A 21,122-nucleotide genomic window follows, 5' to 3' on the forward strand; every position below is an offset into this window, starting at 1 on the left:
CTTATGTAGATAGTCATTTGCATACAGTCAACTAGTGTGTAATACTGGCCACTTTTACCACACCCCTGTTTCGAGGGTTGACTTTCCTCCAAGCTTGACATTTACAGATCCGTAATTCGAATCACCCTGGTTTCCAACGTGATTTACGACTTCACTTAACAGATGTCGTTGGGTTTTCCAGTGCTTAAAATTCTCTCACATCCCACAATTACTATTATTTTAATCACAGAAATGGAAAAAAATATATAAATAACAAAATTGAAAAAAAAAAGAGAAGGAAAAGGTGACAGAGTGAATCATATTTTGGGATGCCGGTGAAAAGAAAAACGATATCATTAGTTGACAGTCCTGTTATTATTATCAAATTTGATATTTTGATAAAGCATTGTTATGTCACATGTCAGAGCTAAATGAAACACCTGTTACTAAAACCACCCAACTTACAATGCAAACCAGGAGAATACCTTTCAATGCAAACCACATGTATTGGTTGCCTTGCTTCACTCACAGGTCTCCTGTTCAATATTGAAGGAAGTAATTATACACCTTACACTAACATGCACTGGATTCAACTATAAATCTGGATAACAGAATGCTTTTTGTCGTTTTGAGGGATTTTACGCCTTCTGAATTTTTTTGGCTTGTTTTATTCTTTCTTACTTTTTGCTTAAATAGAAATTGCGTTATGATGAATTAACTCTAAATAAATCCATTCACCAAAAAATAATTAAGTTTTGGTTGGAATTATAATTTTATGCAAATTCTCATATAGCGTAACCATTTTCCGTGAGCACTATCGACTGTGAAATGAGCGGTTAATGTATTCATTCTCCCACAGCTGCTACCTACCCCCTATCCGGGCAATACAGTTAGACCAAACTAACGACTTTGAGCCTCGCATATATAATTGAGAAACGTAACGGTGAGAACATCGTGTTGAATAGAAATGCAGATTCTTGTTCAGAACGGTTTACAAATTCAATCCTTAGGATAGATAGAACCACCCCCAATGGCAAGACTTTGGGAGGATTTAAACTGAGTTTATACATTAAGGAGACATATATCTGAACATCTGGAATTTCAGACTATGGATGATGTTTAAAAGCTTTGTGTCTTTGTCAGTTTACCACACAGAGTTGACTCCCTGCATTACTTTGATACTGCTCCAGAGATTATAACTTCAGATAAAGCTTCAAGGAAAATAACTGCAAATCATCAGAATCAAACTACTGATGGGTAGTTCGCACAAAAAAAAAGAAAAAAAGACAGACCCTGCTTGACCTAGGAAAGTTTTTGACATGGGAACTATATGGGTAGTTATACATATTCATAGCTCAGGAAATCGAATATTTCGAACAGGAAATAGAATATTTAGAACAGATAATATATGAAGCAGTCAACATTTCTACATCTGTCGACTGTATCCTTTGAAAATAGGCAACAGAAACATGTATAATAGCGAACGAAGATGTGTTGTTACTCAGTCACAACAGCATGCAATGGATAGTGGCTTCTAAATGGAACCCCCATCCCCACCCCATCCTAATCCCCACCCCGATCCCAATGCCCATCCCCATCCCAGCAAACTATAGTTCATACTGATCAGCTGCAACTTGTGGTCACTGGTTTGAAAATTATCCTCCACCCAAATTGACCCCCTGTGCTCGGACAGTAGTATAATATGAGACTGAGGGTATGGATACTTACACATTCCCTGGTATACCAGATGCATGCACCGCAGCTGTGAGGGGGCCAGGGGACTGATGGTTCCATCCGTGGACAAGTGACAGAGATGAGGGGGTGAACTGGGCAAGGTCAGCACTGCTCAGAGGAAAATCGCTCCCTGTTGTGACGGAGAAAGAAGATCAGAACACATGAAAATTACAAATCGTGGGTATTGAGAAAATTTATCAAGACATTATATACGAAACGGTGAACGACGATTTGGTTTCGCTCTGAATCTTGTGAGACGACTCAATTATTTATGACTGATACTCTGATGATCTGTGACAATACCGCCCTCATAGATCAATCTCTATTAATACTCTGCACAGCAAAACCTTTGAAGAGCCTAGTGTTATGCATTTACACACAAGTGCTACATTGTAGTATGTACAGTATCTATGACAACCAGCTCAAAACGTGACCTGATATGCCTGTCTTGGGGTTGTAGTTGCTCTGTGTTGTTTTGTCCAAATACTGTCACACAGGTAACTGGATAATCCTAAGTCAAGCGTAACTAAACTAAGAGATCTTATGCGGTTTTCTTAGTCAGTCACTTTTAGGGCGTCTCATCCAACAAAAGACAATTCTGTGTCCCCAGACAAACATTGATCGATTGCGAATTACAAATCTTACAGCAAATTTCATCGTCCTTGGTACAGGAAAAGAATGCTTCATAGTCAAGTTTTTAACACCCAAGGTGCATTTGGCATAGTCAACATTTTTTGTTTCTTTTCTTTTCCTTTCTGTTTCTTTGTTAGCTCAAATCTGTTTATGCGGTTGAGGTTTTCAAATTTGGTGACAATAAATTTGAGCCTTAACTGCCTTTTTCACATACAATCTTTGATCACAAAAACTCATTGTGTGCTTCTGCTCCTTTTCCCACACACACACACATTCTAGCAAGCTTCATAGTTTGACACATTCTGCTACAATCAGTTATTTACCAATGTACCAATCCCAGGTTAGACCAGCATTCCCAAAATGTTCTCTCAAAACTTTCCAATATAAATCTTGTTTCTCATGTACATGCCAATAACAAAAAAACTCTCCAAAATTGTCCCCAAATTTGTTAGAAATATAAAAGAGTCTATTTGACACTGTAATAAACAATAAGGTTGGATGCACTTTTCATGAATACCATCAAGTTATTTCTAATGATTTCCCAAGAGTGACCCCTTTCAACCCCACGGTGACATAAAATATGGAAGAAGAACAAATTGTTGTTGCTCTCTCATAGTGAGTGGCTGATCTATTAATCCTTCAAAAAACAATACTGTAAGCTATTGAAAAGATCTGTCAGAGTCTGCTGGAACATTGCCAGGAAAGATGCCCATAAACAGGTTTCCTCCTCCTTCCCCCCCACGACCCACCCTGTCCCCCCCCCATGCCTTCTTTTGGCAATTAAAAATTCCCAAATTTGTTGGCAAACATTCCTCACACAACATCACCATGGTAATTTTGACTCATGAATAGTGTATTTTGACAATAGATGCAGCACAGACCCACTATATAAACTGTTCAACCCCATCTGGCATCTCATCAGGGTGCAAAGGAAACATTGGATCCAAAACACATTTACTGCAGTTTCTTTTCTTTCTCAGAGAGAATTCCTATCTGTAAACTGGACATAACTAAATTGACTAACACTGGGAGAGTCATTTTACAGCAAGCACACTTGGCATGCAAGATAAAACATGTGGTGAGAGACTTTAACGACTGGCGCTGAGAACGATCGTGAGACCTGGGGCGAGTTGGTCTGGTCGGCAGGTATCTCATCATGTGATCATCACTGATGAACTGTCTTTTTTCTATACAACAACTGACAATCTGACGATCTCCGCCGCCGTGGCGAGGATCTGAAAACACTCACCAGGCTGGTAGCCCGTTGGTAGAGCCGAAGGGTAATTCCCTAGTGGCTGATTACTGGGCGTGGCTAATGACACAGTGGGCGTGGCTAGGGTCTGATTGCTCATTTGGATTGCTAACTGATGCTGTCAAAATAAGAAGGAAAAAAAAAGAAGAAGAAAAAAAACTTGGTCAAACTACATTTTACTAATATTAGCCATTTTCAAAAACGAACAAAACAAGTTCTGTAGACCCCTTCCCCCTTTTACAGAGATTTGCATGCAACTTGATAGAAACATTCTAGTGTTCTGCATAAAAGCTAACAAAATCAGAGTAAAAAAAAAAATTTAAATTGTATGCAAAGAAAGTGAGCTAAGATCCTGGTTAGTTTGACCATGAGTTCACAACGAGAACTAGGAAACCGTTTAAGTTAAAGATGGCCGACTGGACAACAGAATAAGAAACAGAAGCCAATAACTTTCAACACAATGCCAGTCAAAATAGCAAGATACCCTGCAGGTTTGTAGATGCTATTTTCGTACGTTTTTTCAGAAAGTGCAGTGACACGAGAGGTCACCATACCAGCAATATGCCGTCAGTTCATGGATCACTTCTCCGTGACCAAAAGTGCTTGATCGGAACGCTCTCATCGGTGGGGACACCAGACTAGAAATATTATCTGCTACCCATTCAAGCCAGACTAAAACGTGAGACTAATAAAAGTGAAAGCCACTGCTTTTTACTGAAAGATCTGGATTACCCTTAGGTAACCCTACTTGGACGGTTGAACAATACGTGATACCATAAATTGAAATAGAATTACCCTCTAAAAATACCAGCAGAGTCAAAACCTGCACTGCTCTATCATGTCAGCACTGACCTTCATCTTGATAAAGTATCCCTGGCTAATCTGCTCTCACTCTGACATGATTACCAGTCAACAGAATGACTCAGATCTTTCTTCAAACACAGTGCTCACTTTATCCATGCTATGATTTGACATTTTGAAATGATCAAGAAACTTGATTTGTATTTTGAATGTGTACATTTGGGCTGTATTGTATGTAATTGAATGCGTTCATTTGGGTTGTATTGTTTGTATTTGAATGGATTCATTTGGGCCGTATTGTTTGTATTTGAATGGATTCATTTGGGCTGTTACCTTTGCATTTGAATGTTTTTTGGGGGCTATTTTGCTTGTATAAGAATGTGTTCATTTGGGTTATTATGTTTGTATAAGAATGCGTTCCTTTGGGCTATTATGTGGGTATAAGAAAGCATTTATTTGGGCTAATTTGTTTGTATTTGAAGGCATTCATTTTAGGCTATTTGTTTGTATTTGAATGCACTCATTTGGGCTATTTTGTTTGTATAAGAAGACCATCATTCCCCCTATTTGTATAAACATGCGTTCATTTGGGCTATTTCGTTTGAATGCTTTCATTTGAGCCATTTTGTTTGTATTTGAACCTGTTCATTTGGGCTACTGTTTGTTGAAACGGTGTTCAATTGCGCTAATGTTTGTATGTGACTTCAAGTGGATTCCATAGGATGAAAATCCATCCGTATAATTGCAATGTAGGACTTATGAATGTTTAGATTCAAGAGGAAGAGGGTAGTGACCTTAGAGAGGGTCGTTGGTGGGTTTTTTTTTCGGGGGGGGGGGGGGGGGGGAGGTACAGTTTAAGAATGTTACCAGTCTGTAGGCATGGTAGATCACAGAGTGTGTATGTTTAGGAGACAGGTATAAGAGCAATGGAATACATGACGTGTTTACGTTGGGTTGTGAATTTTCCGACCAAGTCGGTTAGTATTCACCCTAAAACTGATTTTTCCGTTTTACCAGCAGAATTATGGTGCTAATATATTCCTAGAATTAACTTCAGAACTTCATGGAATATCGTTGCAACTCATTGACTACAATGAGCACACAATGCAATGAACGTGGTCCTGGTTGCATACCTGCACAAGAACAGGCAGGATCACGTAGCCAGTTAAACCCAAGGGTAACACTTATAACAAGGGTAGAGCTAAACAAATCGCATGGAATACGGAGCCTTTATTTGGAGCCCTTCATTGTACACTACAGACCTGTTGAGGTATGTCAATAGTGTATACAACAACTATTGTTTGCCACACCTTGTCAGAAACAATAACAATATAACTGGCATTACGATGAACTCCTTCAAAAGGAAAAGGGAATTTAACGTGCAGCCCCGGGTCACATTCACGCACTGTTGGTTCCTAGTTTAAATCGTGCTTGCTTTGAAGATACCAGTTTACAAAAACAAGCCTTCTTCACGCAACTGCTTAACAACAGCACAGAATACAGAAGAAGTAGGGGAAGATTCCAGAAGGCACCCCCCTCTGAATTATTTCTTATAGTTTCTTTTATTTTAACCTATTTTTTTTTATTATTTAACCTAGCACCTTCTTTCAAATATACAGCTCCTTCTCACATATTTACATTTTTTTTTTTTTTGGATAATCCAGAAGTTGCGGGAAAACAAAGAATGCAATCAAAAGAAAGGAGAGAAAATAGAAAGAAAAAAAATTTATCTCAGTTTAGCTACTTTTTTAGATTTCTCATTGTCCGGTTTACCAATGATAGTGCATGGTGCTTAACTTTGTAAAGAGAAGACAACAATGCAGCATAAAAATCCAGATCGATGCTCCTGAACTGAAAGTATTTCTCCCCTGGTCTTGTAATTAACGAGAGCTTAATTGAGTATTAGGTCAGGGTAAACTACATACTACTTAAAACAATTGACCTCTCTCTAGTGATCATCTTCAACTTCTTTTATCTTATCCGTTTTAATATACTGAGTAAATAATTTAAACTTCAAAACAATCCTTGTTTCTGTATATATATGTATGTATGTGTACATATAGTATGTGTATATATGTATGTATATATATAAATGAAAATCGTAATGAGTTGGAAAATCAAGAACAGTGAAAAAACTTTCAGCCTCCACCGGGATTCGAACCACGGGCCTCCCGCTCTGTACGCGGACACCCTAACCACTAGGCTATGGACGCTGATTGTATGTCCAGAGGTTCGAAACCGGTAAGGAAGATCGTAATTCCACTGTAGGCATTTGTCACCTATATCGAACAATACTAGTTCTGTTTTTGGTGACATATTTTGCCCTACTCTAGAGATCAAACATGATGCTATCCAACTCGAAAATCATTTGTGATTCCTAAAGCCGGATCTCGAAAGAGATGTATGTATATATATATATATATATATATATATATACATACATATATATATATAATACTATATATATAATACTATATATATATATATATATATATATATATATATATATAATTTATAATATATATATATAATTTATATTGACATAATAACTAGTACTGAAAAACTTCCTTCGAATTCATCACTTCCAAATCCTCCATAAATAAATTCAATAATCAGGATTTAATCCTCAACAGGCACAGCCCATCATAACATTCTTGGAATCGAGACGATTGATGTGGTGTAAACCACGATTGATTATTGTAAATTAGTATTAATAACTAAGCTATTCATTGTTTAATCAACATTAAATTAATTGTTATGTGTTCCTTTCTTTCTTCTTATATAAATAATTAAAATAATTGTATCAAACAAAGAAACAAAAACAAACAAACACAAATATCATAGATCAATTATGATGGGTAATGTGGTTTACATTTTGATTCGAAGAAGCTTTGAAAATGGCAGCCTATTTTAAAACTCGTTTTGGCAAAGTGCCAAAACTACAGAGTAAACAAACAACGACTAAATAATTGTTATTCTCCTCTCTTTGAGTCATATGATGCAACTGTAAAAGGTTAATTGCTTGTATGAACACTTAACCAGCATGAGAAGTAAGGTCAAACCCCTCATTATATTCCCTTTTTTTTATTTTTTTTTATTTGTCGTCCCAAAAATACAATAGGCACGGATAAAGACGGTCAAGTCTGGACAACAATTTCAATTCTCTGTTACTGGTTTATTTAAGTTCTGAAACTGTCTGGACAATAATTTCAATTCTCTGTTACTGGTTTATTTCAGTTCTGAAATTGTCTCGACAACAATTTAAGTTCTGAAACCATTTCAATTCTCTGTTACTGGTTTATTTTAAATTCTGCTATCAACAAACAGGCAGTGTTCTATTCTAACGTCTTCCCCCCCCCCCTTTCTTTTGAATTCTTATACCACTTTCTAACACTGTGCAAGGATAATAGTTCTTTTCTCTCTGTGGTTGCAATTCATTCCCTTCCAATCTATTAATGAAGCAACAGAGCATTCAGAAATGATTTGCTACAATAGTTAAAAGAAAGTCATTCGAGCAGAAAAAAATGCAGAAATTTGCATTGTATTGCAGGCCTTTTGTTAGTTCGTATGCATCGTCCTTTGTTGAAAACGCTTTAGAGAGTTGCTCTTCCCTAGTCGTGTTTAGGGCCATAATGAATATGTACTATTATACTCCTATGACTACTATATATGAGATTTCAACCTCAAAATCACAGACCCTCATAAAAAAAAACCACACAGTAACAGAGGCTTTCTCTACACTTTGAATGGTTTCAAAAGGGTTGTTGACATTAGTGTGTGGTGTCACGTAGCCCACCTACACACTCTGCATCGTACTAATGTCTCGCAGAGTCTGCGAAAAAATTTTTCACAAGTTCTTGGAGCTTCGGTCAAGTATGCTGACCCCGACTTGACCCACAACAAACAAAACTGTTATTGTACTTAACCGCTCTGGTGTCACCTTGACCAGAGGTAATTAAATATTCTTATCCACCATCTGTCAGAAGGGAGGAGAAAACCAAAGCCGGTGCGTGCTGTCAGTGTCTATGATATCTGGAGTATGACCGGAACAAAAGTACCGACTGACCGAAACCTAAAAGATTCTTTTCATCGTCTCCTTCTCTGATAATCGACTTGATTGGTTCATAAATCTTCTACAATTCTCTGCTGATTATCTGTTTAAAGGAAGAGACACATCATGCCCCTCCATTTCCCCCCCCAACCCCCCCTCCCTTCCCACAGAATTCAAAAACGTTGAGATCCATGTTTTTACCATCTGCGATCCCTCTCCGATACGACAAGTGTGTTATAAAACACAAGAATTCTGTAACATAAAAGTCTAGTGATGCAAACATTGAACTATCACAGACAAAGTGATGCAAGATCGGTACAGCATTTGTACTGTTTCCTCGTTCCGATTTCAGTATTGGCACTACAAGGTCGGATATCAAGGTGCAGTGTATACAAGGTAGAAACTTACTGGTTCCAGAAAAAAAAATTAACCAAACATCTTCAAAAGTAGCTTTCTTTATAAACTCAGCATGCTAGTCAGGTAGACTTACATTCAGACAAGGTCACCCGTGAAAAGTGTATAGCGGACAATTCAAAAGCCGCAAATGTGGCCATTTATCTGAACCGAATGACAATGATATCATGCCTGAGTGATCTTGTATCTGTGGTTGTGCTGTGCAAAATGCTCTTGTTTCACCTACATATATTGCCCATTTTACACAGAGCCCAGGTAGAATATCTAAATGTGTTCTTTACAAAGTCAAAAGTTCCCTGGAAAATTCCAACATATATATTTTCTAAAACAGTACTCCTTCTTTGTCAATTATGAGTCATACCTTTATATTTCTGCTTTGGTCTAATATTATAAATATATATGCATATATAAATGTTTATAAAACTACTCGTAAAAGACATATTTTTTCTGCTCTTTATCTCAAACAACCTGACTCATGAACAAGCCTGTGATTTCTGGAGTTATTTACCATCAGTATCTTCCATAATTGCAAAAAAAATTCTTTAAAAAAAAAAAAAATAGGTAAAAATTTGATAGAGAGTTTTGAAAGTACCTGGGATGCTCTGCTATGTTCTGGTATCACAACTTTAAGGTTTGGACGAATCGATGATAACTGGGCCTTGTTGATGTTCTTCAGGGATAAGTGGTTGTTGTTGCCGTTTGGAGAGCCCAGGTTGTTACGGTGGTTCTGCGACATGGCATACGCATCTCCTGGAAAAGACCAAGGGGGGAAAGATGGATTAATTTTCCCACTGTGTTTGATAATCTAGTAATGTCAAAGTTACTCAAACTATCAAACAATTGTAAAAAAAAAAATATGAATATAGAGATATGTATAGTTTCCCTACATTGGAGAGCAAGAATAAGGTCAAAGCGCATAGTGCTTGTGGATTATGCGCTATATAAATAACGGCGTAATAATAATAAGAATAATAATACAAAGATGCAAACTCGACGACCTAAATCGATAACTCTGAGCAGAGAAAACATGGATGATATCTGCGGAACAGGTAGGAAGTGAAAAAAAAACAAAGATTGTAACAATCTGAGTCATATGTAATAAATGTCAGCTTTCACTGAGCAAAGAATGGTGTAAACTGTAGGTATTCAAACTAGAGGTCTTGGCCCTTTTTTAGGGTTGCCAAAATGTTTTGGCGGGTGGCCCCACGTTTAATTCGCAAGAAAAAACAAACATTTCCAATATTTGTGCCCAGGGAAAACTGGAAAAATTTGCAGTTTGCTATTAGAGCCCAATAATCATATTTACAACAAAAAAAAAATTGTTGGGGGGGATACCCCTACCCGTAGACCCCTTTCCCAGGACACATCATTCATCGACAGAGGATCGCCAAGATGCTTCTAAGGTCAAACTTGGGGTCAACAAGCAATATAGTGTAGACACCAGGGGAACTATAATCCAAGCATAGCTGATTATCATCATGATCAATGTTCCTTTTTCCCTTTTATTGCCAGTAAGAGAAAAACGCAGTCTATACGTGGAATGAACTTGAGCTTCATGAAAATTAACTATCCACGATGGGTGGGTGGAACGAATTGCAAAATAGCTCGCCTGCCCTAGAGGCTGGTAAACTCATTACGAAATGACCTTGGAATAGTATGAGTTGGAAACAAACAAGTGAATTGAAGGGCACTGTCTCAAGCATTCTTCCTCACAATTCGCCAAAAAAAGGGGAAAAACAAAATCGGCGAAAAAATTTTTAGCGAGAGATTGCTCATCGATTAAATGGCAGATATTAAACTTGAAATATTCGTTGAAAAAAAGAGGCAAAAATTGTTGGACCAAATATATAACTGGACCTTGGTGCGAATGAGATCAAAAAGAAAGGTATGATACACATCATTCTCATGATCTCAGGCTTCAATTAGATTTATTTTTTTTATATTTTTTTTTCATCTTTTTTTTTGCCAAAATATGATAAATTTTCTGCTTGCTAGGTAGGTATCGACTGGATTTCATTGCTAATAATAGAGCTGTGACAGTTCAGCAGCATAACCCATGTCAGTCAGAAAATACAGATCCTAGCTAATAAGGAAATATAGAACCACAGGTATTTAATGTAAATATAAATGTCCGTCTTGGATTAAACCAATTCCACCTTTTAGGGTATATTTACAACACATAACACCTACTCAGTCAGAAAATACACCAGTGCTGCTTAAATATATTATTTTATGAAACATTTTCATGGAGGAGAGAAGAGGGGTTGCATATGGGGTGGGAGGGAAGGGAAGGAAATCATATCCACTCATGTCAGTCACCATAATGCCTCAACTAAACTTCCCGCAGAGTGCTTTATTTAATTCTAAACCAAGGAAATGTTAAAAAGATAATGTCACCAAAGCACACGATTAAAAAAAAATTCAATGCCACCTCCCCTCCGTCCTAAAGGGCATAGAGAAAACTTGACTAAAAAACTACAAACGTCAGACAAAGTGTCCTCATTTAAGATACTGGTACCCTCAATTAACGACCAAAGAAAAACAACTTTTTATGAAGGATTGCCTGAAGGACAAGCCATTTTAACACTTTTCCGTAAATGATCTCAGTTATAGCTGTCTGTAATACAAGCTGTTTCACAACCAACTTTCCTATTTGCAACTCCTACCTCCCCCCACCTCCCCCCACCCAAAGAGTAAATGCAAATATTTCTGAAGAACCTGCAAAATTTCTCTAGATAAGTTTAGTCCTGTAGCGGATGGATCATATTCTTCATCAAAATGGTCTTAAGATTCAGTTTGAGCCCATTCTTGGAATAAAAAGTATTTTTAAAACTCATAAACACTATTCACAGACACATGAAACTGGCAAAAATGACTATAAAAAAATAAAGAATCATAATAAAAGACAAAAAAATCACAGTATCTCTCTCTTAATGGTTATCATTCGTTAAATATATGGACATTTCAGCCGCTGGATGTTTCCTAACTATTAAGGAGATCTACAGCCGGTTCCTTTGTGAAATCACCGTATTAACGTTCTCGGGGGCTTACCTAAACTGTGATATGGTTCGGTCGCAAATCCCTCATAAGGCTGATGTCTTATCCTATGTAGGTGTGTTTTGACAGACGCATCTATAATGTTATAACCATCTGCATAGTCGACCGTTACAAAATAACTCTCTCTTCCGACGACACGTTAAGCCTCAGTCTTAGCTCATATGCTACTGGGTCTTGCATTTCACAAGAAAGGATAATGTGTAAAGAAGCTCTCGGAAATGGATTGCGGGAGATTTCCCCCCCCCCCCCTCTTGCATGTGACGCAAGCCTGTGGACTAACTTAATGACTCTAATATAGGCGAAAAGGGTAATTAATACAATCCCTAGACCGGATGGAATTAGGAATCATGGAAAGTTGATGAATAAGTTCGGTTTCTAATACACCTCCGGGATGAACATAACGAAGACTGAGATTTACTCTGCTACAAAAGATCTTCTCTAAGGGAATTTCATCAGATATACCTCTGGTAAAAACTAGTAGTTCCTAAATAGCAATAAATGCGATAGCATGTTTACAACTACTGTAAATATTGAGGTGTAAATGTATATTAAGACACAGTTTGAATAAATAAACAATGCATGTTACTCATTGAAGCTATAAAAACTTTAAAATAAAAAACTTTCATTCTATCAGAACCAGTTGTAAATATTTTCTAAGTAAAGCAAAACTGGCAACAGCAAGACAAAAAAAAAAAATTCAGAAAATATTTGACTCCAACCAGAATGTTCAAAGTCCCAAATGGCCTTTTGCATCAGAATGTTCAGGAAGCCCCTTGACCCTTGTGGGAGGAGACTTTCTGAAGGTCCTACTTGTTCAAATGACACTGGTGCACAGACTGCTCCTAACTTGTTTCACGCACTCCCAAAGGATTTTCTAGTTTCGAATTTGATACAATCAGAACATGTTGATACACCCCGCAAAGGTTAAACTAATTATTAATATATTATTAATATACTCCACGAGCAGTTCATTTGTGTAACCGTTGGTAACTATTAATGATTCACATTCAGTCATTTTACATAGACTTGTTTTCTATACGTTATATTGAATATAGAAAATCAGTGTCATAAACAAGGATATTTAATCAGTTAATAACCCAGTTTAAAAAATGACTTTTTCATTGTACAGGTATATCACACTGTTTATGATTAGTCCTTAAAATCCAATTTGGTTTGAATTGGGATGAAATAATGAACCCAACTGTATTAAAACTATCAACTAAAAAAATGTATCAAAGTATGAAGCTACAAATGGTCACTTTAAAGTATCTATTACAGAAAGGCTTCCAACAACCCAACCCTTAACTCCTCCCCTCCCCTCACACTAACCCCCCACCCCCCTCGCCCCGGTGGTAAACACACATCTTACTTTCTCAAACACTCAAAATTCACAATTTTTCCCACCAAATAGTCCATTTTATTATCATCAAAGCATTTTACAAATTTTTATATTTTATTTTTAAATTTTTTTTTTAAAACTATTATTCTGTTGTACTGTAAGCCAATAGGAAGATCTACAGTTTCTAGTTACTAGTTAGGATGATGTAGGGTTTCTGGTTACGAGTACTGCCAAAGCTAGAACTGCAGATAATGATTATCCTGTTCTTCACATGTTGGGAATAATAAATTGTCAGAGGTGAAAGGATGGCTGGTAGGCTCCACTGCGCTTATCATTAACCATGTCAAGAGAGATAAAGGGACCAAAGTATCGGGCGCCGGCCCCGCATGTAACAATTAGTGAAGGCTCGTCATTCTTTTGCACAGATCATTTAGGAAGAACAGCATTTCATGTTTTAACACAGAACAATAGCTGAATTATGAATCACACCTTTTGTAGATTATGAGACAGATTCACCCCATTTTATCGACCTATTTTATACATGGACTTCGAGTTTGATCTACCGTTCACATTTCGGAAAATGCTCTCTTTAAAGGGAATCACAAGATTTTTCACCCAATGGACCACATGCAACTATGATAGCACACCCTACATTGGGAGACAAGCTATAATAGGGGGAGGGGACGGGAAGGTTCAGATGTAAAGGTGGGGATCGGGGGGAGGGGGTATCTGCGATTTGGGAATTCAGGGGTTCGGTTGAAAATCAATAATGGCCGATACGTGACAGTTTTGAGCATATTTGGATCCACTCACAAAGTTAGTTTGATTCACTTTTTGAAATCTAGATCTTGTACTTAGACACTGGTTATCCTAAAAATGAGAAAGATTACCTAGAAGATTGGTGAGCGCTAGTTTATCATGTACAATATGTTCAGTCTTAACATGCAAAGTATGTACGATGTAAAAATAGTTTAAAAAACAAATAGTGCATGGGAGATGAAAGAGTGCAGTAGCTCTGAGAAGACAGGTACACTGCTTAATCTCAAAAACATGTAAATCGTAAGTCCTATTGTTATTTCTAATTTTCATTTTTCCACCAATAATTACCAAAGATAATGCAAAATTTTAAAAACAAAGGAATAAGAAGAGGTATTTTCATTTCATAATCCTCTCTCTCTCTGAGATTCTGCCTCAAGAATGTTAGCTGAAGAGTAGAAATCCTTTAAAGGCCATAGAAGATTGATAGCTGACAGAGGCAATCTGTTTGAAGAGACAAACTCCTCCATACATATAAACCCGGCCTGCCGCTTCTAACGCTTTCAACCAACCATACAGACACTACTGAATTGGGTCACTGCCAAGTCACAGTGGGTATGCTATGTCAATATTATCATTATTTCAGAGCAATAATCTATAACTCAAACAAACAAAGCATTCATCAACAGGTCTGGATACCCTTTCCATCAGAACTTAAAGGGGGAACTTTTAGAGAATTTTGTAGGCATTTCAAGAGAGAGATATCTTATATGATATTTGACAAACTTCATGTTGTCAGAACTGCGTAAAATGGTGTATGGAAATGGTACTTAATGATACACACAAAGAAGTTACATTATTGTTGATGCTGTTTGCTCACAGTGTACTCTTTGGCTAGGAAATCAAATGAGGAGCTGTTGATATCAATGCTTTTCCTTTTCAATTCTGGAATCTCCCTCTGGTTGTTAAAATGAAAATATGGTTGTTTTTTCTGGTTGGTAATTTTATTCCCTTGTTGCTTTCCTTCTTGCTTCTCTTTCTAATCTGCTTCAAAAAATTTAAGATTTTTTTAGATTTATTTTAGATTTTTAAGATTTTTTTCTTTTAAACGAGTTAACAAAATGTTTTCGTATTCTGGATATTAAATTATACATCTTGTTTAAGAATTTATCATGGGTTTCTCCACCTAACATTAGTGTCACAGACCCCCCTCCCACCCCCCACCCCCAGAATCCACACCATATACCAAGTAACTGTCATTGTTTAATATAAAGTATCTTCCTCAAATGGGATTCTTTGCTACTCTTTCTCATTTGTACATTTGGTTCTGTTCATTATTTTCATCCACCGACACACATTCAGTGTGTGTAATGCTGTTTAGAGGTTGCTTTCTGATTAGCCCCCCACCCCCATTTTAGCAGGTATGTTATAATTTGCAGACCATTTAGATCATTTTTATCTTTGTACACTTGCGTCCACTTGAGTTGGTTTCTTATATGCTTCTTCACTTACTATTCTTGTCAAATTAAATCTAAATATAGCTGATAATATTCTAACCTTGGAAAGATATGATAATAAAACAAGTGATGTTTAATTTAAGTTAAGTAGGTGGAAGGGGAGATGGGGAGGGAAATGGATCAGGAGGGACATAACACCTCCCCTCGAGGAGTCTAATGAAGAAAGAATCTAAACACTGAAACCTCAAATCCTATGGTTATACTTTAACTAACAATCCAAAGCATTCTTAAAACAATCAACACTTTAAGGAAGGACAAACGACTCTAGCAAATCTTTCCAATCATTCACAACCCCTCTTTAAATAATGAACACAAGCTTTTTGCACTTCAAGACAATGACCTCTAGTGTTCATACCCTTTTGAAACACTGAAAAAAGTCACAGAATGCCAAGTTTATATCAAAACCATGAACAATCTTGTACACTCCAAATTAAATCCCATTTTGCAACCTTCTGTTTGTGAGATCCTTGCTTCATAACAAACACACATTATGTACGTCAAAGCTCCCTGTAAGAAGCTCTATATATATATATATATATATATATATATATATATATACCTGTATTCTCTGTAAACAGGCCAGCCCTTAATGACCGACGGTAATGACTTCAAAATTTCCAGTAGGTATTTTACGGGAGACGACTCGAGTAGTCAGAGAATTAGTATGACACTACTGTAAATCGATTGCTCTAACATTTCCACCATTGTCGTATTTCAAGTAAAAATTGGCAGGAAGGAAAAGCCTTGAAGCACCGTCTAATTATAAAATTATCAAGATAAGATTTATAGCTAGGTTAATACCATTTTCAGAACTTCTTGTATCTGCTGGTATGTATTTTGTAAGAGAGTGACACGGTACACTGGATGTGATAATATTTAGCTTTGTTGTTTGCTCGACGGACTGGCGCTACCACGTCCTATCATTAGAAAACTTTTACTTTTCTTGGTCCTCTGGAAAATATTGAGAATACACATTTTTGTTCTTTCTTTTTTATGTTCTTCTTCTTCTGCTTTTTCTTTCTTTTTGGAGATTATTTTATTTTATTATTTTTGCACAACAAGAGAAGGTAAAACTTGGCCTAATCACAGTGAAAATGAAATCTTTCAAAGGAACAGAAAGATGGAAACTTTTCAATAATCACCATCGATTAGACAGAAGAGGAAACCAAAACAATGAAAATATCAACAACTTGGATACTTGCAAAAGCTTGGCAGTACACAGTTATGAAATGAATGGGAGAGGGAAAGGGGAGGCATGGAATTGAGATGGCGGGGAAGGGGGCGGAGAGGGGTTTTAATAAACAATTACACACTCTGCATAAAATATGTCTTGACATTAAAGTGACGATAATTAATTCACTGCTAGTTTTCTACATTCATATCTTAAAATACTATAAGGATCAACAGTTCTCCATTTTGAATTCTGGACTTTTGTACACATCGTCCTTTTTCAATTGGACAATTCCTTACATAACATTAATCAGTTTTAATTTGTTTTCTTTTGGTCACATTGCTAGCAATTACTTGGTAAAACCAAAAAGATCAGTTTAAACCTTATCAATTTCTCGTTATTTTATGAATCAAAGTCCATTATTATTTCTTTCCAAAGTCCATCGTTAACTTTTCCTAAGGTCCTACGTTTAATTCCCTGGCAATGCCACTTTGAGAAGCCCAAATTATCTTTCAAGGAAAGAAAAAATATGTAACTTATCTCCCCGAAAGTAAATACAAACAGAAGATAAAGAGCTTGAAATTAGTATAAAGACCATATAGAGGAGGGAAACCCAACCGTCAGCATCGGTCCAACTGATAGACATAATAATAATGAACAGCTCCCTCTATATGCGAATGTTAAAATACGGCATGGCTGGAGGGATACCATAAGTTCCTACACAAATGCAGCTGTAACGTTAGTTAATATGGAACTTAATGGCATCCATAACTCTGTACAAGCTAACTTTATAAACATTATGCCAGCACCCCCCCCCCCCAAGGAAAAAAAGATAACCCACAAATGGAGTGATGGATCAGTTAATTCTCTAATTTCCAACCACTATCGACACAAGATAAAGCAAGACTGCGTAACCGGGTATTAATCTAAGTTAAATGATGTTAACCACACAACGTAAAGATCGGCGCAAGTTGGCATTCATAGCAATGCAAAGCAAAGAGGAGGGAATCGAGAGAGAAAAACTGCCGAGAATAAAGACGAGGAGTTGACTTGTAAATACTGGTCTGACTAAACCCTTGGGCTTACTAGTGCGTGATAAATAAATGTACATATATGGAAAATAAGTAGGTTAAATTTGCACATACAGACAGGGATCTCTTTGAAACAGCAAATTCATCTGCTTATCAACTTTCGGTAAACCACATCTTTGCCAGTTCGTGGGCTTAAAATCATGAATATGTCCAAACCTCATTTGCCGTATTTATCGTTCGACATCATAACAACATGTTCTTTTAGCGTACAAGTTATGCCCGAGGCAAAGAAGAAGCTTGCTTTTTGAGAATTTTAACATGGAGCTAAATTGGGCAAGATTTTGAGACTTTATTCTCCGGTGTGGATAAAAAAAAATTTCGTGAGCGCGACTCCACTTTGTGATTTCAATTGAACTTTGCACGAGAGAGTCGGGACACCATCCTCCATCCTCTTAGTCGTTTCTATGACAACGGTCTCAAGTGGCCCCAGCCATTATTTTTCCTTAACATCGACAAACAGATCTTTGTAACTTATTAAGTTTATCGCTTTTATCGCTCTTAGAAACAAGCTCTAGCTATTTTGTCGCATAAATATTTCAAGAGGTAACAAAATACGTTGCTACCTTTGTTGTTAGCCTTTCAAGGAGGAGGAAGCGCTTTTTGCGGGTATCTCTTTGCCATTCAACAGATGGTATTATCTATCTGAATCTATTACCACCATTACACAATTCTTCCATGCTACTCTTAGACAGTGAACTAATTACCCACACCAATGTATCTACATATCAGCGCTAACTTGAAATCAAAACAAAAATTCAAAACTTTTCTTGACTACACTTAAAATAGTTGTCCAAACTTACAATGTTGCATTAATGCATTAATGAACCAGTTCCATCTTACAAGGTGGAAGCATAGATATTGCATGTAAAAAAGCTATGGTACCTGATCATGTGGGTATGAAGTTATGTTCAATGGCAAAAATAAGTATTTTGATCAAATGTGAAATCAATATGAAATGTTAAGATTACATCTGGGTATGTGAGGGGCAAACCCCTATGTTCTCTATGGTTAAGACATTTAGACATTGCACAAGCGACAAATACAACTTAAAATAATTCATGGGATGTTCGTTCTTTTTCTTTGTATTTCAACGCCTGCTATTTAAAGAATGGAAGATTACATGATACCTTCTTCAATAGCAAATTGAGTGTGCTAAAAAATGGTTACACAAAGTTGTGATATAGTAATATAGAATATGGAAGGGCAATAAACATACAACACTGAAAGGGTTAACTGCCATGTCTCCCCCCCATCCCCAAACTGCCTCCCCCCCACAACAATCCTCACCTAAACCCACAATCCCCAAAATCAAAATTTACTAATAACAAAGGAAAACCAAGTATCTGACCAATATACTTTGAACAATTTCAGTCCAAATCTCACACATCCAGTCCAGTCTACCCCTACTGCGCATATTCATGACAACATTTTGACGTTAGCTTACATTCTAAGCTACCAATAAGAATTCGTTCATAAAAGTTATAGCATTTTTATTGCAGTAGGCAAGTTTTTCAATACAACACCATGGTATACCTTCCCTCAAAGTCTCAACAACAAAAATATTATTATTCCTATATCAATCAGGGAAAAGGTCTTACAACTCGGGGTGGTCTCCGAGGACATATATTTACTCTGGTACTTAGCTCTCTCTCTCTCTCTCTCTCTTAACGTTTCCTTCTCTTTCTGTTTTGTAAAGTTTTAATGTATTGTTTGTAAGGACAAATGGGCAGGATGAATCAAATGACAACATGACAAGATCTGTGAAAAATGGAAAACCTTTTTGTTTTTTCCCAAATGAAAAGCCAAGTTTCTACTCACACAATGACCTTTAAAACAAATTTTAAATTCAAGTTGGATTTGAGCTGTCAGTGAGAACGTTTTTTGTACTGGATTTATTGCTGCTGGCAATTTTTCTTTCTTATTAATGTTAACATTTTTAATGCAGCAATTTGTAAACCTAATGAAACTTCTAGGATACCATCCCTTTGCTATAAAATTCATTTTTTTTTGTGTGTTTTTGCTTCGCCAAACTCTTCCCAAATTGAAAGCTGCTTTTATGTTTAATAATAATGTTGAATTGTTTTTTTTCTTTTCGGCAAAGCTAAATAACTGATTTCAAAACACTAACCATTATCTGTATAATATGAATAGTGACTATAACCTCCATCTGAAATTAAAGAGAAAGGAATAATATAAAATGAAAAGAAGAAAAAAAAAACATGAAAAAAGCAAAACAATATATTAAAAACTTCACTCCTCCTCAAGGGAAACATTACCATGTGCCTTTGCCATGGTAATGTTGCCAAAACTAATATGTTCTTCTTTCTTCAAAATGTCTCCATTTTGAAGATAAATAATCTCAATAAATTGCAACATCTAAATTTATGTATTTCAAGTATTGTATTTCATTTTTCATCCTAACAAAAATTTACAACTTTTCGTTAAAATTAAGACCAACAATTATATAGTGAAGCAAAGTTGTGCAAGTGAAAACAAGGACCTCACATCAGACAAATCGGTTACAACGTTCAACTGAAATTACTGGCGGTTTATAAAATCATGTTTATGAAGTAAATGGGACGTCCCCAAAATCTGCAATTAAATATCAAAGACCAATTTGGATGTTTCATTTTCTTTCTGCTTTTATTTTGTAATGTATTCGGAAACCTTTTCTAAGATTGTCCTGTCAGTTTTACCATTATTCATTTACTGAAATATCATTTTTTAGAAATTTTATTTTGAACTAGATACTGCAATTGACTACGAGTAATTTTGTGCGATAGATATTAAAGGCCAGCTGCAGTAGATAAGTCAACTCACATGACCTCTGTAAAGTGTGATTCATCATCTCACCAGATGGTCAAAAAATAGTCAATCACAAAGTACCAATTCAGTGGATAATAATTCTGCTCTGAAAATGCTTGACTGGATGAGTATGAACTTTAAGCGATTAAGTCCAGATTTTGTTGATATTTTTTTCCCCCTCAATTAGAATATTTTATGACTACACAAATGACCCAATCTCTGTTCCTTCGTTGCAGGGATACTTGCTTCTGGTCAATATGAAAATGACAGAATCTGATTAAAAAAAATCAAATCTGGCTTAAAGGAGAAGTAAATCCGACCCTAGTAATTAGTTTGTGCGATAGAGATACAGTACTTGGACAAACTCCCCATCCCCCACCAAACAGATCAGAAAATCTGATTCCATTTGTAAAATAGGACTGTTTCAAATGTTCCATCATACACAAGACAGGTTTAAAGGCTTGGGCGAGTCGAGCCACTTGGGGTACAATTCTTAATCTTTTCCCTTGTCTATTAAAATGT

At 36.4% G+C, this 21,122-nt stretch overlaps 1 protein-coding gene across 5 annotated transcripts in view; it reads right to left on the reverse strand.

The window, feature by feature from the left end:
* Positions 1–21,122, reverse strand: part of LOC139978435 (myocyte-specific enhancer factor 2C-like) — a 96,948-nt gene that overhangs the window by 9,171 nt on the left and 66,655 nt on the right. For 3 of the 5 annotated variants that reach the window (XM_071988657.1, XM_071988653.1, XM_071988654.1), the window contains 4 exons: positions 19,924–19,962; positions 9,457–9,614; positions 3,596–3,716; positions 1,708–1,843 (listed from right to left, as the gene is read on the reverse strand). In XM_071988657.1, the coding sequence (XP_071844758.1) occupies positions 1,708–1,843; positions 3,596–3,716; positions 9,457–9,614; positions 19,924–19,962 (454 nt within the window). The remainder of the gene's footprint in view (positions 1–1,707; positions 1,844–3,595; positions 3,717–9,456; positions 9,615–19,923; positions 19,963–21,122) is intronic. The other 2 variants (XM_071988658.1, XM_071988655.1) reach the window with 1 other exon arrangement.

The sequence above is a fragment of the Apostichopus japonicus genome, chromosome 13 (genome assembly GCF_037975245.1).
Source record: "Apostichopus japonicus isolate 1M-3 chromosome 13, ASM3797524v1, whole genome shotgun sequence".
Lineage (NCBI taxonomy): Eukaryota > Metazoa > Echinodermata > Holothuroidea > Aspidochirotida > Stichopodidae > Apostichopus > Apostichopus japonicus.